Source organism: Chroicocephalus ridibundus, chromosome 10 (assembly GCF_963924245.1).
Source record: "Chroicocephalus ridibundus chromosome 10, bChrRid1.1, whole genome shotgun sequence".
In the NCBI taxonomy this organism is placed as follows: domain Eukaryota; kingdom Metazoa; phylum Chordata; class Aves; order Charadriiformes; family Laridae; genus Chroicocephalus; species Chroicocephalus ridibundus.
The window spans coordinates 5,363,555-5,382,239 of record NC_086293.1 but is presented as its reverse complement, the minus strand read 5'-3'; the positions used below and the strand labels follow the sequence as shown (position 1 = coordinate 5,382,239).

At 67.7% G+C, this 18,685-nt stretch overlaps 4 protein-coding genes across 8 annotated transcripts; 3 read left to right on the top strand and 1 right to left on the bottom strand.

The window, feature by feature from the left end:
* Nucleotides 1–1,252: 1,252 nt before the first annotated feature.
* NICN1 (nicolin 1, tubulin polyglutamylase complex subunit) lies at nucleotides 1,253–5,220 on the top strand. 4 transcript variants are annotated; one of them, XM_063348443.1, is made up of 6 exons: nucleotides 1,253–1,453; nucleotides 1,979–2,152; nucleotides 2,507–2,620; nucleotides 3,083–3,154; nucleotides 4,486–4,590; nucleotides 4,763–5,220. In XM_063348443.1, exons 1-6 carry the CDS (start codon nucleotides 1,295–1,297, stop codon nucleotides 4,802–4,804), a joined length of 666 nt encoding a protein of 221 aa, XP_063204513.1. In that variant the 5' UTR covers nucleotides 1,253–1,294; the 3' UTR covers nucleotides 4,805–5,220. The 4 variants fall into 4 exon arrangements, with proteins under 4 accessions (XP_063204513.1, XP_063204516.1, XP_063204514.1 ...); XM_063348445.1 differs by lacking the exon at nucleotides 1,253–1,453 and adding an exon at nucleotides 1,741–1,819; XM_063348446.1 differs by lacking the exon at nucleotides 2,507–2,620.
* Nucleotides 5,221–5,261: 41 nt separating this feature from the next.
* AMT (aminomethyltransferase) lies at nucleotides 5,262–7,596 on the top strand. The gene is made up of 8 exons (XM_063348441.1): nucleotides 5,262–5,689; nucleotides 5,769–5,849; nucleotides 5,956–6,087; nucleotides 6,256–6,334; nucleotides 6,508–6,653; nucleotides 6,740–6,920; nucleotides 7,098–7,253; nucleotides 7,368–7,596. Exons 1-8 carry the CDS (start codon nucleotides 5,342–5,344, stop codon nucleotides 7,544–7,546), a joined length of 1,302 nt encoding a protein of 433 aa, XP_063204511.1. The 5' UTR covers nucleotides 5,262–5,341; the 3' UTR covers nucleotides 7,547–7,596.
* A 102-nt stretch (nucleotides 7,597–7,698) lies between these two features.
* Nucleotides 7,699–8,531, bottom strand: TCTA (T cell leukemia translocation altered). Its single transcript, XM_063348166.1, has 2 exons — nucleotides 8,200–8,531; nucleotides 7,699–7,741 (listed from the first exon to the last, which is right to left on the bottom strand). Exons 1-2 carry the CDS (start codon nucleotides 8,529–8,531, stop codon nucleotides 7,699–7,701), a joined length of 375 nt encoding a protein of 124 aa, XP_063204236.1.
* UBA7 (ubiquitin like modifier activating enzyme 7) lies at nucleotides 8,425–18,635 on the top strand. 2 transcript variants are annotated; one of them, XM_063348435.1, is made up of 24 exons: nucleotides 8,425–8,711; nucleotides 8,800–8,965; nucleotides 11,150–11,284; nucleotides 11,352–11,458; nucleotides 11,649–11,739; nucleotides 11,844–11,985; nucleotides 12,085–12,182; nucleotides 12,279–12,425; nucleotides 12,508–12,666; nucleotides 12,857–12,964; nucleotides 13,046–13,126; nucleotides 13,207–13,362; nucleotides 13,479–13,644; nucleotides 13,724–13,920; nucleotides 14,163–14,227; nucleotides 14,392–14,578; nucleotides 14,694–14,768; nucleotides 15,089–15,275; nucleotides 15,466–15,575; nucleotides 15,694–15,780; nucleotides 15,856–16,047; nucleotides 17,837–17,938; nucleotides 18,019–18,119; nucleotides 18,415–18,635. In XM_063348435.1, exons 1-24 carry the CDS (start codon nucleotides 8,530–8,532, stop codon nucleotides 18,539–18,541), a joined length of 3,168 nt encoding a protein of 1,055 aa, XP_063204505.1. In that variant the 5' UTR covers nucleotides 8,425–8,529; the 3' UTR covers nucleotides 18,542–18,635. The 2 variants fall into 2 exon arrangements, with proteins under 2 accessions (XP_063204505.1, XP_063204506.1); XM_063348436.1 differs by lacking the exon at nucleotides 18,019–18,119 and having other exon boundaries at nucleotides 18,415–18,584.
* The last annotated feature ends 50 nt before the right edge of the window (nucleotides 18,636–18,685 follow it).

The following is an 18,685-nucleotide window of genomic DNA, read 5'->3' as shown; positions in this document are numbered from 1 at the left end:
AGACTCTCGAGGACAGCCAGCCTCCTCCTCCTCTTCCTCCTCGGGGGGATCAGCTTGTTGGTTCGGGGTTTGATTCTTTTATTATTATTTTTGTTTTTAATCAAAGAAATCCTATTTTTCTCACGCATCATAAAACAGTCATCAGTTGAGGCGGACTGGCTTGGGGTACCTTTGGCTTCACCTCGGGGTGCAACGCTGTGCCGGGAGGGTGAGCCGGGCCCTGCGTCACACTGGCTTTTCCGCTTCCCAGCGAGTGCCGGGGTCAGGGTGGTCTTTTTTTAAGCAAAATCCCCTCCCTGCGAGGTGTTTCGGTGGCGGCGGGGTGTTTCCTCTGTAGCACGGTGCCGTCTCTTTGCCTCGACTCCTCCTTGAGAGTGGTGCCGGAACGGCCTCACCGGCCCCTGCCTTCGGGCCGCACTCCTCCTCCCGGCTGCTCTGTGCCCGGACGCTGTTGGAAAAGTTAAAAAGTCTTAAAAAAAAAAAAAAAAAAAAAAAAAAAGAAAAGAAAAAAAGGGAAAAAAAAGTGCTAAGGAATAGTTAATAGTAAAATAAAATCAGTGAACTCTCAAATCTAATTTTTTACTAAATTTTTTGATACAGCCTCCAATTGTTTTATTAAAAAAAAAAAAAACAAAAAGACTTAAAAACCGGTGTACCGCTGCCAGCAGTTTGTACGAGCTTAGTTTCCTAGTGCCGGCTCCGGGGACCCGCCGCCCTGCTCGGGCCAAGCCGCGGGGCCGCCCCGGCCGCCCCCTGCCCCTTCCTTCACTTTGTAGCTGTTCTTTTTCTCTCCGCCATCCGAAGCATGGATTAATTTGTGTTTTCCCTCGGCGTTCTCTGGGGGGAGGAGAAGTGCGGCGGGGACGGGGGTGTCCCCGCGCACGCCGCAGCTGTTCCCCCCCACCCCGTTCCCTCCGGGCATGGGGAGCTGCCGCCGCCGCCGCCGGGCGAGCGGCTGGGCGGGCGAGGGCCCGGCCTGCGGGGGGGGGCGGCCCCTCGGTGCCGGCCCTGGGGGAGGTGAGGGGCCGGGGCCGGTGTCCGCGTTGTGTAAAGGACCGTGTGGAGTCAATAAACCGTCTGCTTTACCACAGCCCTGCCTCTGCCGCCGCCGCGACGGGACGGGAGGGGACTGGCGGCGAGGAGGGGGGGACGGTGGGCGGCCGACACCGGGAGCGCGGCAGCGCGGCGCCCCCTGGTGGCGCTATCGGGGGTTTCCGCTTCCGGTGGGCGCGGCGCCTGACGTCACCGCGCACAGCCGGGCCCCGCCCAGGGAGGGCGGCCGCGCTGCGCCGCCATGTCGGGAGCGCCGGGGCCGGGGCCGGGGCCGGGCAGGTCCCCGCTGCCCTGCGCCCCCCGCCCCGCCGCCGTACTCCAGCTGGGCGGGGGGGCCGAGCCGGCGCGGCCCGGCGTCGCCGTCATCGACCTCCGCTTCCCCCGCGGAGCCGCCGCCGACGTGAGTGCGGCCGGGGGCGGTACCGGTATGGGGGGAATATACCGGGGATGGACCGGGGAGGGTGCCAAGGGGGATGCCGATGCCGGCTCCGGCGCGGGAGTGGGGGATGCTGGGGGCGGCAACGGTCCCGGTGTGGGGAGGGGGTGCTGGGGGCGGTGCCGGTGTCCGTGGGGGATGCCGGTGCCGGGGTGTTGCCAGGGGCAGCGCCCGTACCGGTGTGGGGCGGGATGCTGGGGGCGGTGCCGGTCCCGGTATGGAGGGGGCGGGGGGGAGGGACGCCAGTGCCAGTACCGACATGGGAGGGGGATGCCGCTGCGGGTGCCGGTATCGGAGAGGGGACGCCGGTGCCGGTCCCAGCAGGGGCAGGTGGGGGGATTCTGGTGCCGGTACTGGTGTGGGAGGGGAACGCGGGTGCCGGTATGGAGGGGGGGATGCCGGTGCGGGTGCCGTTGCGGGGGGCGGGGGGGGTAGGTGCCGGTGCCGGGGGCGATGCCGGTGCAGGGTCTGAGGCCCCCGGTCCCGCAGGTGCAGGAGATTGTCTTCAGGAACTTCTACACCGCCTTCCTGAGCGTGCGGGTGCAACGGCCCGGCCCCGCCGGTTCCCGGCGCTGGGTGACCTGCCTGCGGGACTACTGCCTGATGCCCTGCCCGCACACCGAGGAGGGCTCCCAGGACTACTTCTCCCTCCGCCGCCACCAGGTCGGCACGGCCGGAGGGTGGCCACGGCATCACCCACACCCCTTGGGGCTCACCCCAGAGCGGCTCCTGGTCCCCGGGGCCCTGCGCTGATGGCCCACCGTGCCCCCATGGCAGCCGTCGTCCGGTCCCCACGGTGCCTCCCCATGACATCCTTCTCAGTAGCAAGGGTCCCCGTGCCTGCCCATGCCCCTCTTAGCCACCACGAGGTGACATTTCCCTCGGGCTCCTTCCATCCGGGGTGGGTTGGGGTTTTTTTTGGAGCAAATCCCAAAAGCTGCCTGGGAGCAGTGCCAGCCTGGCCAGACCCTGCTGTAGCCCCGGCGGTGACGGCTCCCCACATCCTTGCCCCTTCAGATGCTGTGTGACGTGGACCAGGTGACAGCGGTGCGGTTCATCCTGCGGCAGCCCTCCCCAGTCTGGCTCCACTTCACCATTGAGGAGCTGCAGATTTTTCCCCCTGGACCGAAGGTGAGCGGGTGCCCATGCTGCCCCCCACCGCCCAGGCAGGAGGTCCAGAACAGGCCACCAGCCCCAAGCCCTGCACCTGGCAATGCTCCCCACAGCTCCAGGGGCTTCAGGCACCCTCCAGAGGACATAGGGGAGTGGGTCCAAGTCTTTGTCCTTCACTGGGGCACTTGGGGTCCCCATGTGTGCTGGGGGCCAGGGGAGAGACTGCTCCAGCCACCCCCGGCCCTGCCCGTTTTGGAGGTGGATGTGCGTCTGAGCAGCGGGACGGAGCTGGAGGCTGCTGCACCAAATTACAGGTTGCAAACACCCAACCTAAACACAAAGTTCCCTTTCAGTAAAGCGCATCTTATACCCATACCAACATAAATACAGGTGGGCTCCAAACTGCAGCACACTGCATGGTGCGAGGGATGGAGGTGGGACTGGGGACACCCCTCCTGTGACCCTCTGGATTTATTTCAGAGCCCCCAGAAGGATTTCCCCTCCTGGCTCTCCCAGCTGACCCCTCCGGAGCAGCCAGCCAGCCTGCACGGGGTGAGTAGTCCCTGCTGAGGTATTACAGAGAAGGAGGGACCTGGGTGAGGTGCCAGCCATGGGCACAGATGTCACTTGTGAGACTGCCAGCCCCATCCCTGCCCCATTGTCTCCACACTCCCATCAGGAATAGCTGTGGAGCCCCGAAATGCCATGCCTTGTGCTGGAAACAGTTTGCAGCATTCAGAAGGAAAAATATTTCCATGGGGATGTGTGATTTGAGGTGACACTGAAGTCTAGCTGCCCACTAGTCTGGGGACAGGAACGTCCCCATGGGAGCGCTGGGTGGGCAGCATTGCATGACAGGTGGGACATGTGGGGACAGCGTGGCCTGGCTTGTCCCTGGCGCTTTGCAGAGGGTGCGCCCAGGGGAGCGCGTTGCTTGGCCAGGGTGGCACGTGGGCAGAGGGAGATCACAGCCACGGCACGTGTTTACAGCTTGTGAGCCGCATCTGCCTGGCCAGTGGCCTTCGGTGAGCAAAGTCCGGACAGAGCAGGGCAGGGGCAGGCAGCTGGCTCGCCCCCGGAATCCTGCTGAATCAGCCACTGCTGTTGCCCGTAGGCGCAGCCTGGGCCAGAAGCGGTGCCACGCACCACCGGGCCTCAGTGCTACGGAGCTTACGCTGGGGCAGCAGCATGGCTTCTGCCAGCCCCAGCAGGTCTGGGAGCTCTGGTCCCTGTCCGGCAGGCTGGGGAGGACACCACGGTCCCTTGCTGATCGCTTGGATCACGTCCCCCTTCGCGAGGGGTGGTCTGGGGGAGGCGTTGGGGGTTGCTCTGGGTTTGGCTGTTCCCAGCATCACCACGAGGCACCCACTGGCATCCCGGGCAGAGCTGGGCAGGGGAGAAGCGGCGCAGAGCTTCACCCTGGCACGGAGAGCTGCTCTTGAGCCTGCCCGTCCCGCCTGGCTAAAGGTCCCTGGGGGGAAACCGGTGCTTGCAGCGGGAGTTCTGTCACCAAGCCCAAGGAGCGCCTCGGAGGGAGGCTGTTGGGAAACTCTGGACCGTGCGATTAGGTTTTTAATCATTAGCCAGCAATCTGCTTTCTGTCCTTGCCCTGGATGCCCGCCAGCGGAGACGGGCTGTGTTGGCACCATGGCCCCAGGGCTCAGGGTCACCCCTTTCTCCAGCTGCCTGTTTTCCTAGAGCGGGGCCCCCCGCTCACCCGGCATTGGGAAACCACCGACACGTCGGGAGCGTGGGCACCATCGCGATAGTGCCCAGCTCTCCGGGGAGGGGGTGCCGTCCAGCCACACCGCTGCCCGACCCTGGGGCGATCCAGCCCGTCTGGGCCATCCCCGCTCCGCAGCATCGTGCCCGCTTCTTTCCAGGAGCTCCCCGACCCGGAGAAGGTGTCGACGGAGGTACAGCAAATGTGGGTGCTGACGGAGGTGATCCGGGCTCGCCAGGCAGCTGCCCGCATCGGGCGCTTCGACGTGAGTCCCGCCACCCTGCTCCCGGGGGGTCTCTGGCCTCCCCGCATCGCTGGGGGAGCCCTCCCGGAGGGGCTGCTCCTGGCAGGATGGGTATCCCTGTGGAGCGATGGTGCCGGGGAGGCACAGTGTGTTACGGTGCTGCGCAGGGACCGACGGTTGCTCTCTCTTCCAGGTGGACGGCTGCTACGATATCAACCTGCTCTCCTACACGTGAGCCCCGCGGGTGCCGGCCGGAGGGAGCTCCACGCTCCCGAGGCCCAAGCAGATTCCTGCGCTCCCGCATCGGCCCCGGGGGGGGTCCAGGCCCTCCCCATGCCCCTTCCCCAACTCCTCCTGTGCTGGCCGGCGATGGCGGGCAGTGCTGCCGCCCTGGAGCCCCCCAGGAGCCTCTCCCAGGCCGGTGCCCTCTGCGTTTGGCCCGTCCCAGCGGGCAGAGCCCGGCTCCCTCACCCTACCTCTGCCCCGGGGAACTGCCGCTGGCCCTGCCTGCCCTGCCTGCCCTGCCTGCGGGATGAGACTCCTGCAGAAAAGGGGGTGCTGGGGTGGCCTCCGGCATGCTCGGGGGGGCGAGGAGGTGCCGGGGGGCGACGTGGGGAGCCTCGGTCACGACTAAAAGCTGCTACCTTCGTCCTGCCTGTGCCCGCCTGTCTCATTTGCGGGCAGGGGGAGGTGGGGGGGGTGAGGATGGCCGTGCCCGGGCAGGACCCGCACCCAGCATCCCCTCGGGCCGGCGGCGGGGGAGGCGGTGCCGATGTGCGGGGCGGGGCGGGGGCCGGACGGACTCCATGTCCCAGGGTCCCCGGGGCCGGGGCCCGGGCCGCGCCGTGCCGGGGAAGGGGGAAGGATGCTGCGGGCGGGCTGCCGAGCCGCGCTGCCCCGCTGGCCGCCGGCCTCCGCGCCGCTGAGCGGGGCCGGGGGGGTCGGGGAAGGGGGGGAAGCGAAGCGGACGCCGCTGGACGCCCTGCACCGGTCCCGCGGCGGGAGGATGGTGGCGTTCGCCGGCTGGAGCCTGCCGCTGCACTACGGGCAGGGCCACCTGCAGTCCCACCTGCACACCCGCCGCCACTGCTCCCTCTTCGACGTCTCCCACATGCTGCAGGTAGCCGGGGCGGGATGGGGGGGGGAGGGAAGGGGGATGGCACCCACACCCCCTCACCCGCTTCCCCGGCACCTTCCAGACCCGGGTGTATGGCCGGGACCGTGTCAGGTTCATGGAGAGCTTGGTGGTGGGGGACATCGGCGAGCTGAAGCCGGGACAGGTATGGGGCACCGGGTGGCCGGTGGGGTCAGAGGTCCCTGGGGACACCCAGGAGGGCAGGAGGGGACGGGCAGCCTGCCCGCGCTCCCAGGGGCCATGTCCCGCAGGGCACCCTGACACTGGTCACCAACGAGAGGGGCGGCATCGTAGATGACCTCATTGTCACCAACACGTCAGAAGATCACCTCTATGTGGTGTCCAACGCTGGCTGTGCCGAAAAGGACTTGGCTGTCATGAGGGTATGTGGCAACCCAGGACCCACCGCAGGTGGGGACACGTGGTGGGAATGAGCCCCCCTCCACCTTTCAGTGACATCCATGGCTGTGCGGAGCAAGGGGGCCACGGCCACGTGCGGGACTGGCACCAGCCCGACCCCCTGTGCTAGCAGCCCGCTGTCACCCTGGCAGGACAGAGTGGCGGAGCTGCAGGCTGCCGGCAGTGACGTCCACCTGGAGGTGTCGGACAACGCGCTGCTGGCTCTGCAAGGTAGCGGGGACCCCACGTGGGCTGGCACCAAGCATCACCGCGCGGGGGTCTCTCCCTCAGCAGGTGCCAGGCTGCGCCCTCCTCTGGGTCCTTGCCCAATGGACGTCCGTGCCCTCCCCGTGTCCCCCCCTTCCCCAGACACTGCCGTCCCCCAGAGCCACCTGCCTCCCCAGGTCCCTCCATGGCACGGGTGCTGCAGGCGGGGCTGTCGGATGACCTCTCCAAGCTGTTCTTCATGAACAGCATCACCACGACGGTCTTTGGTGTGCCGGGCTGCCGGGTCACGCGCTGCGGTTACACTGGCGAGGATGGCGTAGAGGTACCCTGTGAGCTGCGCCAGCACCCCCCACCGCCGTACCGAGGGTAGCACCGTGCCCTGCTAACCCTGTCCGCGTCCCCCCGCAGATCTCGGTGCCCGCGGGGCGGGCGGTGGAGCTGGCCGAGAGGCTGCTGGGTGTCCCTGAGGTGTGGCCAGCGGGGCTGGCGGCCAGGGACAGCCTGCGCCTGGAGGCCGGGCTCTGCCTCTACGGCAATGACATCGACGAGACCACCACGCCTGCCGAGGCTGGGCTGCTGTGGACCTTGGGTAAGTTGGAGCCACGTCCGCCCCCACCTCCTCCTCAGGGTGGGCAGAGGGGTGAGGTGTCCCCACGTCCCTAACAGGGCGCAGGGGGGCCAGGCAGGCATCGCCAGAGCAGGACCTGCTGGCACAAAGAAGGGTGGGGAGTCCCTATGCCAACCCTCGCCCATCTTTGCCCCGCAGGAAAGCGGCGGCGTGCGGCCATGGACTTCCCCGGCGCGGCTGTCATCATGGCACAGGTGAAAGAGAAGCCGAAGCGCAGGCGTGTGGGGCTGACGTCAGTGGGACCCCCCATCCGTCCCCACACGGCCATTCTGGGCCCCGAGGGCACGTCTGTGGGTAAGTGGGGGCAGCGAGGCTGGCGCGGGCATGGCCCCGAGCTGCGCCCACGGCAGGGGAGGGTGCTGGGGCTGCCGGCCCCCGCTCACATCCCCGCTCACCTCATGGCCCCAGGCACGGTGACCAGCGGCTGCCCCTCGCCCTCCCTGGGCAAGAACATCGCCATGGCCTACGTGGAGGCGGCACACAGCCGGGCCGGCACCGCGCTCACCGTCGAGGTGCGGAAGAAGCAGCACCCGGCCGTCATCACCAAGATGCCCTTCGTTCCCACCCAGTACTATATGGCCAAGTGAGGCCACCACCCGCTGCGGGCACGGCACCCCAATAAACGCCCCTGCCCCACTCTCCTGGCCTCCTCTCCAGTGACGGGTGCCAAAGCAAGAGGTGGCAGGTGGGGGACAGCGCTTTAATGGTGCGGGCAGTGCCCGGCGGGTCCCGGTGCTCCTCACTCCCGGTGCGTCTTCGCTGGTTCCGCTGCTGAGCCCTCCCTGCAAGAGAGGGGCAGCGTGAGCGGGGCTGGGGCGGCACCTCGGCACAGGGGGAGGACACCCTGGGGGGCAGCCAGGAGGATGCTCACTGGGGCGTACTGGGCTCTGGGGGGCGCTCACTGGGCTGCACTGGTTTAGGTGGGCATCTGGGAGGGCATTTGCTGGGTTGTGCTGGCCCAGGGATGCAGCCGGGAGGGCGCTCACTGGGCTCTACTGGTCTGGGGGCAGCCGGGAGGGCGCTCACTGGGCTCTACTGGTCTGGGGGTGCAGCTGGGGGGGGGATTTGCTGGCTTGTGCTGTCCCAGGGGTGCAGCCGGGAGGGCGCTCACTGGGACATACTGGAATAGGGGGGCGCTCACTGGGATGCGCTGGGCCGTGCCGGGGCCGGGCCGGGCGGCGGAGCTGGGGTTGGGGGGGGGCGGTTAGCGGCGTCGGGCCCGGTCGCGGTCGGGACTCACCGGGGCGGGCAGTGCCGCTCGGCGCCGCCGTTGCGTCCGGCCGGGCCGGCGGGGGAGAGGGAGTGTGCGCGGGGCCGGGCGGGCCCGGGGCCGGTGGCGGTGGCGGGAGGCCGGCGTGCGGCGGGCCCCGTCCGGTAGCAGAGCGCGGCCACCGCCCCGCCGTAGGCTCGCCAGGCCAGGCGGACGCCCAGCAGGCTGAGGCCCAGCCAGAGCAGCAGCAGCTGGCACAGCGCGGCCCGCACGTCCTGCGCCGCCCACTCGGCCGCCAGCTCCCGGCCCAGCGCCACCAGCGCCCGCCACGGCGACTGCCAGACCCCCGCCACCGCCGCCATGGCTGCGCCGGCCGCCGCCGGGCCTTCCGGGCGGGAGGGGCCTCCCCGGCAAGCGGCGCCTTCGGCCACGGGCTCCTCCCGGAGGCGGGTGCTCAGGGGGGCGGGACCTGCCTTCCTTGTCCCCACCATGGGCGGGGCCGCCATGGCGGGCAGCGAGGAGGGGTTGTACTCCCGGCAGCTGTGAGTGCGGGCACCCGATGGCCCCGTCCCCGGTCGTGTCGTCCGTGTCCCCCCCCCCCCTCAACGCTGACGGTCCCTTGCCCCGCAGGTACGTGCTGGGCGGCGGGGCGCGGCGGCTGGCCGGGGCGCGGGTGCTGGTGTCCGGGCTGCGCGGGACCGGAGCGCAGGTGGCGGCGGCGCTGGTGTTAGCCGGGACCGGGAGCGTCGTCCTGCACGATCGCGGCACCGCCTGCACCGCCGATCGCGCCCAGCAGGTACCGGCGGGGCCGGGCGGGGGGCATGGCTACGGCTGCGGGCATGGGCGGGGGTCCCGGTGACAGGTAGGGGTAGGGGTGAGGGTCCCGGTCACGGGTACGGGTGTGGGGAGTGGTCCCGGAAACAGGTACAGGTATGGGCAGGGGTGCCAGTAATGGGTGCGGGTGTGGGGAGTGGTCCCGGTAACGGGTACGCGTGTGGGAAGGGGTCCTGGTAACGGGTATGGGTACGGGTGAGGGTCCTGGTAACAGGTACAGGTGTGGGCGGGGGTCCCGGTAACGGGTATGGGTGAGGGTCCTGGTAACAGGTACAGGTGTGGGCGGGGGTCCCGGTAACGGGTATGGGTATGGGTGAGGGTCCTGGTAACAGGTACAGGTGTGGGCGGGGGTGCCGGTAACGGGTATGGGTATGGGTGAGGGTCCTGGTAACAGGTACAGGTGTGGGCGGGGGTCCCGGTAACGGGTATGGGTACGGGTGAGGGTCCTGGTAACAGGTACAGGTGTGGGCGGGGGTCCCGGTAACGGGTATGGGTGAGGGTCCTGGTAACAGGTACAGGTGTGGGCGGGGGTCCCGGTAACGGGTATGGGTATGGGTGAGGGTCCTGGTAACAGGTACAGGTGTGGGCGGGGGTGCCGGTAACGGGTATGGGTGAGGGTCCTGGTAACAGGTACAGGTGTGGGCGGGGGTCCCGGTAACGGGTATGGGTATGGGTATGGGTGAGGGTCCTGGTAACAGGTACAGGTGTGGGCGGGGGTCCCGGTAACGGGTATGGGTATGGGTGAGGGTCCTGGTAACAGGTACAGGTGTGGGCGGGGGTCCCGGTAACGGGTATGGGTATGGGTGAGGGTCCTGGTAACAGGTACAGGTGTGGGCGGGGGTCCCGGTAGCGGGTACAGGTATGCGGAGGGGGTCCCGATAACGGGTACAGGTATGGGTGAGGGTCCCGGTAACGGGTACAGGTGTGGGTGGAGTTCCCAGTAACAAGTACGAGTGTGGGTGGGGGTACCAGTAAAGGGGAAAAGGTATGCACCCCCTGGTGACGGGTACGGGTGTGGGTCCTGCTAATGGGTACGGGTGTGGACAGGGGTCCCAGTAATGAGTACAGGTATGGGCACAGGTCCCGATAATGGGTACAAGTGTGGGAAGGGGTCTTGGTAATGGGTATGGGTATGGGTGTGGGTCTTGGTAATGGGTACGGGTACGGGTGAGGGTCCTGGTAATGGGTACAGGTGTGGGCAGGGGTCCTAGTAACAGGTACAGGTATGGATAAGTGTCCTGGTAACGAGTACGGGTGTGGGTGGGGATCCCAGTAATGGGTACAGGTATGCAGAGGTGGTCCTGGGAACGGGTACGGGTATCGGTGAGGGTCCCGATAATGGGTGTGGCTGTGGACAGGGGTCCCAGTAATGAGTGCAGGTATGGGAAGGGGTCCTGGTAATGGGTATGGGTGTGGGTGAGGGTCCTGGTAATGGGCGTGGGTGTGGGCAGGGGTCCTGGCAACAGGTACGGGTGTGGATAAGTGTCCTGGTAATGAGTATGGGTGTGGGCAGGAGTCCTGGCAACAGGTATGGGTACAGGTATGCGGAGGGGGTCATGGTAAGGGGTACAGCTGTGCGTGGGGGTCCCGGTAGCAGGTACGGGCATGGGTGAGGGTCCCGGTAATGGGTATGGGTGTGGACAGGAGTCCCAGTAATGGGTACAGGTGTGGGCAGGAGTCCCGATAACAGTTACAGGTATGGGCAGAGGTCCCAGTAGTGGGTACAGGTATGGATGGGGGTCCCCATAATGGGTATGGGTACAGAGAGGGGTCCCAGTACTGGAAATGTGTATGGGTACAGAGAGGGGTCCCAGTACTGGGCATGGGTATGAGTAGAGGTCCTGGTAATGGGTATGGGTGCAGCTGGGGGATGCCTGTTGCAGGTATGGGTACAGGGTGGGGGCTCCCAGTCACGGGTACAGGGTGGGGGTCCTGGTAAGGAGTGTGGAATGGGAGGTCCCAGTCATGGGTATGGCGCAGGGTGCCCCTCATCATCATGCGTAAGGCCCCCGGGGTGTCCCATGTCACAGGTACGGTCCTTAGCAGAGGGCTCCCCACCAGTGTGGTCAGGGCCTCATGGAGTGCCCCGCTGTGGTGAGCAGCACCCCAAATTTATGGGGTGCCCCGCCATGCGCCCATCCCACAGTTCCTCCTGGAGGAGAGCGACGTGGGCCAGAACCGTGCCGAGGTGTCCCAGCGGGTCCTGGCCGAGCTGAACCCCCGCGTGGTGGTGGCAGCTCACACCGGGGAGCTGTCAGAGGCCTTCCTCGCCTCCTTCCAGGTGAGCCCGTGCCCACACGCCCCAGAGTGCCCTGGGACGGTGGCACCCGCTGACGGCCCCTGTGCAGGTGGTGGTGCTGACTGAGTCCCCGCTGGAGGAGCAGCTCCGCATTGGGGACTTCTGCCATGACCGGGGCATCTGCTTCATTGTGGCCGACACCAAAGGGCTGGCAGGGTAAGGGGTCTCTGCCACAGGGTCCTGCCACTGGCTCTGGGTCACCTTGTCCGCAGAGCCCCCCACCCTGCTCTGTAGCCCGTGCTCCCATCCCGGCTGGCGGGGCTGCTCAGCCCCGGGCGGGACCTGGCGGCGCTCGGGCAGCTTGGCAAGGCGTCTCCTCCGGCAAAACCCTGTCGGTCGTCTCCAGGCAGCTGTTCTGTGACTTTGGGAAGCGATTTGTCGTTGACGAACCGGCAGAAGGGGAGCCGGTGTGTGCCGTCGTGCAGGACATCTCCCAGGTAGGGAGCTTCAGCAGGCTCCCGCAAAATGCTGCTGCCTCCTGCGGTGGCTTTATGCCACCTGAGTCTGGTCCCCCTGCCGTCATGTCCCTTCCCTTCCTCAGGGCAACCCGGGTGTGGTGACGTACGTGGGGACAGAGGACAGCCATGGCTACCCCTTTTGTGACGGTGACCTGGTGACGTTTTCTGGTGTGGAGGGGATGACGGAGCTGAACAACCGGGAGCCCATCCCCGTCCGTGTGCTGGGTGAGTCGCCCAGGGGGTCCCGGCTGCCCCAGCCCAGGGTTGGGAAACTTACCAGGTCCTTGGCAGTGACAGTGACGTCTGTCCCCCTTTCGTTCCCAGATGCCTTCAAGCTGGAGATCGGCGACACCAGCTCCTTCTCGCCCTACCGCCGTGGGGGCCTGGTCTCGCAGGTGTGGCTACGCCAGGAGCACTCCTATGTAAGTCCCCCCTCAGCCCTGCGGTGCTGGCACACCACCGTGCCGTGCCCTGTCCCCGGGGAACTGCTCGCCCCAGCCCTGGCACTGTGACGGCAGGAGCCCCTGCGCCAGGCACTGGTAGATCCCAAGATCCAAGCGACGAATTCCAAGGAACTGCTGCGCAGCCGCAGCCTGCACGCCGCCTTCCAGGCCCTGCACGCTTTCCGGGGAGAGCGGGGCCACCTGCCCCGGCCCAGGGTGTCGGTGAGTCCCCATGCTGCCCCTGCCCGGTCCCCCCGGTCCTCCGCCCCCCTGCCTGGGGCTGCCCTCGCCCCTCTGCCCGCAGGTGGACGCCGAGCGGGTGCTGGAGCTGGCGCGGAGCCTGGGGGCGCAGCAGGGTCCCCTGGATGAGGATGTCGTGCGAGCCTTTGCCAGCGTGAGCGCGGGGGACCTGTGCCCCATGGCTTCCGTCCTGGGGGCCATGGTGGCCCAGGAGGTGCTAAAGGTGAGCAGGGCAGGGATCCGGGGGTCCCACCGGCCTGGGATGTGGCTTCGCACAGCTGTCTGGTGGCATTTGGTGGCCACAAGAGGGCACTTGCTGCCCACCTGGGGACACCGGGCCGGGCAGTAGGGCTGGAGTGGGATACGAGGGGACCCTGCTGGCCAGGGAGCCGACGGGGACCCATCTGCCCCAGGCCATCACCAGGAAGTTCCTGCCCCTGGACCAGTGGTTTTACTTCGATGCCCTGGAGTGCCTGGCGCTGGAGGGAGCCGAGCGGCTGACGGAGGAGGACTGTGCCCCGGTGAGAGCATGTCCTGGGCCCCTCCCGGGCACCGGGGATGCCGCGGCCATCCGTGCTCACCCAGCTCCTCCGTCCCGACAGAGGGGCTCTCGCTACGATGGGCAGATCGCCGTCTTTGGGGCCGACTTCCAGGAGCAGCTGGGCCGCCAGAAGTACTTTGTGGTGAGCCAGGGCGGGTGCCGGGAGAGGCTGCGGAGCGGCCGGCCGGAATGCCGGGAGCTGTAGCAGCTCTGCTCTGGCAGGTGGGAGCCGGCGCCATCGGCTGCGAGCTGCTGAAAAACTTTGCCATGATGGGGCTGGCGGCGGGGCCGGGTGGGGACCTCACCGTCACCGACATGGACACCGTCGCCCTCTCCAACCTCCATCGGCAGCTCCTCTACCGCACGGCAGATGTATCGGTGAGGCGCCACAAGGCAGGGGCTAAACTCCCCGCAAAGGGCATCTTGGCTGTCCCGGGGGCTCCCCGGGGCCATGGGGTGGGGGAGAACTGCCCACCTCCTCTCTCCCCCGACAGAAGCCGAAGTCGGTGGTGGCCGCGGCAGCCGTGCGGCGCATGAACCCCAGTGTCAGGGTGGTGGCTCACCAGAACCAGGTGGGACCTGCCACCGAGCTGCTCTATGGGGACGACTTCTTCCGGCGCCTGGATGGTGTCGCCAGCGCCCTGGACACGCTGGAGGCCCGTGAGTACCGGGGAGGAGAAAGGGGCTGAGCCCCTGGTCGTGTGCCCCCTGGCTCCCCAGCACCCCTGGCTCCCCGCAGGTGCCTACTTGGAGAGCCGCTGCTTACGCTGCCACACGCCACTGCTGGACTCGGGCACGGAGGGGCCGCGGGGAAATGTGCTGCCCATGGTGCCTTCCCTGACGGAGCCACTGCGGCCGGGGGACATGTCCAGGGATGGCACCTTCCCCCTCTGCACCCTGCGGTACTTCCCCCGCACCATCCAGCACACGCTGCAGGTAGGCTGTGCCGTGCCGGCTCCAGCACCCAGCGAGGAAACCCCGGCACCTTTGTCTTCCTTTCCCGTTTCCCCCTCCGGCCATGGCCAGGATACGGCCCCAGCTGCTTCCTGCTGGCAGCCCTAGCTCTGCCGCTGGCCCTGCTCCCAGCACGGCCTCTCCCTCCTCCTTAGCTTGGGCTGGGGGTCCCAGGGGGCACAAGGGTGGAGTCCCAGTGCTCAATCCTCGCTCCCCCTCCACAGTGGGCTCGCGATGAGTTTGAGGGGCTTTTCCAGCTGCCTGCAGAGCGTGTCAACCGGTTCATGGAGTGAGTGGGCTTGGGGGAGCAGCGCTGGGAGAGTGGCTGCCAGCCCTGCCGGGGCGCTGCCGCCACTGCCGGGGATGGGGAGAGGGGAACAGACCGCTGCATCCCACCCAGGATGTCCCATGGGATCACTCCTGGGACAGCAGTGGCACTACCTGGTTTTGCAGAGATCCGGCTTTTCTGGACCAGCTGCCAGCAGGTCTGGAGGCTCTGGAGGTCCTGGAGCAAGTGCAGGGGAGCCTGCGGGAGCGGCCGCGGGACTGGCAGGACTGCCTGCGCTGGGCCCGACGGCACTGGCAGAGCTGCTACCACGACGACATCGCCCAGCTGCTGCACAACTGCCCCCCAGAGCACGTGAGCCCGGCGCCCATGGGGCTGGCACCCCCCACACCCTCTCCCCTCCACCGGCTGCCCTGCCATAGCCAGGGGGACGGTGTCCCCGGGCCTGACTCTGCTCTCCCTGTGCCAGGAAACCAGCCCGGGTGTCCCCTTCTGGTCGGGGGACAAGAGCTGTCCCCATCCGCTGACATTCGACCCTGATAACGTGAGTGCAGGGGGGAGTGCCGGGGTCCCCTGCCGGGGACAGTACGGGCAGGGGGAGAGGAAGCCTGTGCCAAGGGTGCAATGGATGCCAGGCTGTAGCTGTGCTCCTTCTGCCGCAGCCCGTGCAGGTCTGCCAGGTCCTGAGCAGGGTCTGGCTCTGTCCCCCGGTCGGCCAGGGCACTGCTGGGGACAGCCCACGCGTACCCTATGGCTGGAGGAGGAGGAGAGGCACCTCCATCTCCACCTCGGGGCAAAGTGGGCAGGCTTTGGCCCGGTGGGTTCGTGGACCACCCTGGCTGCCCGGGTGCTCTGCGCCCACAGGACACCCACCTGGAATACATCCTGGCTGCTGCCCGTCTCTTTGCCCAAGCGCACAAGGTGCCACCATGCAACGACCGAGCGGCTGTCCAGGCCATCCTCCGCAACGTGGTCCTGCCACCCTTCATGCCCCAGGATGGGCTCCGGATCCCGCTCACAGAGGAGCAGGAAGAGGCACAGGTGCCTGTAGGTGAGGCTTCCGCGCTCCTGGGTCCCCTGGGACACGTCCCCGGGTCCATCCTGGTGGCGGGGGGCTGTGGTGCTGCTTGTCCCTGCCCCAGCGCCCAGGAGGACCCAGACCGAGAGGGGGAGGCACCGTGCCATGTCCCCCACAATGCCGCGGTGCAGGGGTGCCACCCCAGGGCTCCCTGTGCCACCAGACAGCGGGCGGCTGGCGGAGCTCACCCAGGACCTGGTGCAGCGGAGGCAGGAGCTGACTGGGGGCGAGGAGGTGCAAGTGCCCCTGATGGAGCCCATCCACTTCGAGAAGGTACCTGGGGCTGGGCAGGCAGCCCCACTCAGCCCGGGGGGTTGGTGGCTGCTAGTCCCTGTGGGACACCAATATCCCCATGAGACGTTGACGTCTCTCTCTGCACTCTTCCCTGCAGGACGACAACATCCACGTGGACTTTATCACAGCAGCATCCAACCTGCGCGCGGAGAACTATGGCATCCCCCCTGCTGACTGGCTGACGGTGAGAGGGGCAGCCCACGGGACTGGGGGTCCCCATCCTGCGCGGGGCAGCTGGTGACACCACTCCCGTCCTCAGAGCAAGCGGATCGCTGGGCGCATCGTGCCCGCCATCATCACCACCACAGCGGCTGTGGCCGGGCTGGCGTGCCTGGAGATCTACAAACTGGTGTGGGGGTGCCGGGACCTCAGCTGCTACCGCAAGAGCAACCTCCGGCTGTCTGACTGCTGGCTGCTCCGCACGCATCCCCCGCCACCCCCCACCTACCAGGTAGGACCCTCTCCCTTGGGCAGGGCGGGTGGCAGACACCCAGGGGTCTTGGGTGCCTCGAGGGCAGGTGCTGTGATGCCAGAGGGACCCAAGGAGCAAGGAGGTGGCAATGCAGGAGGGGCAGCCCTGGCCCTGGGTCTCCGGAAATGGATCCCGGTGCCGCGGTGGGCCAGGAACACCGCCAGGCAGCGAGGAATCGGCTCCTTCCTGTGGCTGCCCCTGCCTGGCACCCAGCCACCACCGCCGTCCCGCTCGCCCCAGCTTCGGGCCCAACCAGGATGATGCTCTGTGGGGCTGAGGCAGCCCCGCCGCCCCACAGTGGGCCCCACGGCCAGCCCCGCGGCCAGAGGGCGGGGGGGAGGCGGCAGCCGAGCACATCTGGCTTATGGAAAACAGCTGCAGCAGCCGGAGAGCAGCTGGCACCGGGCCGGGAAGGGCTGCCCGGGAGGAGCGGGGCCGGGGGTCCTGGTGGTGGGGGGCCGGCCCGCAGCCGCTCTGCTGGGGAGGGAGCGCGGGGGCGGGGGCCTGCCCAGATTGGGACCGTCTGGGCGATAGAGGCCCCTTTGTCTGGGGGTTTATGGCGTGCGAGGCAGCCCTTCCGGCACGGCAGGAAGCGCCGATTGGAACCAGATTGGCCCGGGGGGCCCAGGGCCGGGGGCAGGAAGAGGGGGAGGGAGGTGTCTCCATTGCCTCGCACCGACTCTGGCATCACTTTGGGCTGTCCGGCTGCCCCACGGCCCCCTCGCACCCCACACAGGGCTGCCTGGCTGCAGTGCCCCCAGGTTGGCACCATCCCTGGGTAGGGGATGCTGTTGGGACTGGCCGTGCCCTCTAGTCCCCGCGGCAGTGCCTGGCACCCCGTGTCCCACGGCAAGGACGTGCCCAGTTGCTTAGCCAGCCGTGGTGGGAAGACACATCCCACAAACCCACTTGGCGTCACCTGTGGTCCCAGGATGCCCGCCTTGGGGGGCAGCATCTGCCAGGGCACAGGCTTTCGGGGGCGCTGGGACAGGCAGCGCAATTCCCTCTGCGCTGGGCAATGGCCTGGGTCCGTACTGCCCCGGCGAGGATGGGGTTAAGCCCTTTCCACCCCGGTGGGATAAGTGCAGACAGCAGAAGGCAGGAGGTGAGAAGGCAGCAGAAGGCAGGAGGGGACGAGCGGCCAGGTGTGAACACCCCTTCTGAGCGGGGACGGGCAGGGGCTGGTGCTGCCTGCGGCGAGGGCAGATGGCAGGGCAGCCATGCCAGACGGCGCGGGGCCCGCATCCTGCGCTTGGCCCCGAGTTTGGTGCCTCGCCGGCCCCTTCAGGCCGGAGCCGGGGTCAGGGGGCCACAGGCACGAGAAGAGGCGATTGTGTGGGGCTGGGCAGCGCTTCAATGGCTCTTTGTGTGCCCTTCCTGGCCTGGGGCTGGGGGCTGCGCTGGCCCCACACCAACCCTGGTCCCCCCCTGCTGTACTGGGGGGTTGGTGGTTCCCCTCACTGCCCCTGGACCCGAGCAGGGATGGGGGGACAGCAGTGCCCCTCACTGCCCCTGGACCTGAGCAGGGATGGGGGGACAGCAGTGCCCCTCGTTGCCCCTGGACCCGAGCAGGGATGGGAGGACGGCAGTGCCCCCCGTTGCCCCTAGCCCACCACGGCGCCCCCGTCCCCCTGCTCCCCGACTGGTCCCTTCACCTGCCCTGCTGTACCTCAGCCCTCCCGCCCCACCAATCCCTGTCCCATGGGGCTGGGCAGCCGGGATGGGGGGGTGGCAGTGCCAGCTGCTACCCCCCGCTCCCCCCTTGCAGTATGGCGGGCAGGAGTGGAGCTGCTGGGACCGTCTGGAGATGCAGGCGGTCGGCGCAGACGGGCAGGAGATGACGGTGCAGGAGGTGCTGGACTGGATGCAGGTGAGCCTGGGGCAGGCGACACCCAGCTGGGTCACCCTGGAGGGGGTACAGGGCCAGATCCTGACACCCACCTCTTGCAGAGCACGCATGGCTGGACCGTGACCATGCTCCTGCACGGCTACACCATGCTCTACGACAGGGGTGGGGACGAGGAGACACGGGCCCGGCAGCTGGCACAGAGGTAGATCCCCAGCTCTAGGGCCCAATCCTTCCCCGGGGAGGGGAGTGGGGCTGCCAGACCCCTCTCCCTCCATCCTGAGCCGCTCCAGCTGCAGCGCAGCTCCCAGCCGGCTGCTGGATAAACATCCTGCCGGCAGCATTTCCCGTGGCGGGACCCCTGCCCGGCCCCTCACTGCCGGCCTCTGCATCCCCCCAGCCTGGCCGGGTGCCCTGGGGGGGCCTAGGGCCCCCCCGGGGTGCCCAACCAAGCTGGGGGGACAAGCCAGTGTCCCCAAAACCCCCTTTCCCCGGTACAGGTTATCAGCGAGCCTGGAGGATGCTGGGGAGCCAAGGCGGCGGGAGCTGCAGCTGACCTACGTGTGTGAGGGAGAAGATCCTGAGGCTGAAGATGCCCGACCCCCCCTCCTCTGCTCCCTCCCCTGAGTGACCCCCCCCCCCCCCCGCCATGCAATAAAAACAGCTGAGCTCTGGTGCGTTGGCCCTCGTCGCAAAAATAAACCAACCTTGCTTGCCCCTGCCCGGAGTCAGGGTGCAGGCAGCCCCCCCACCCCGATAAACATCACTGTG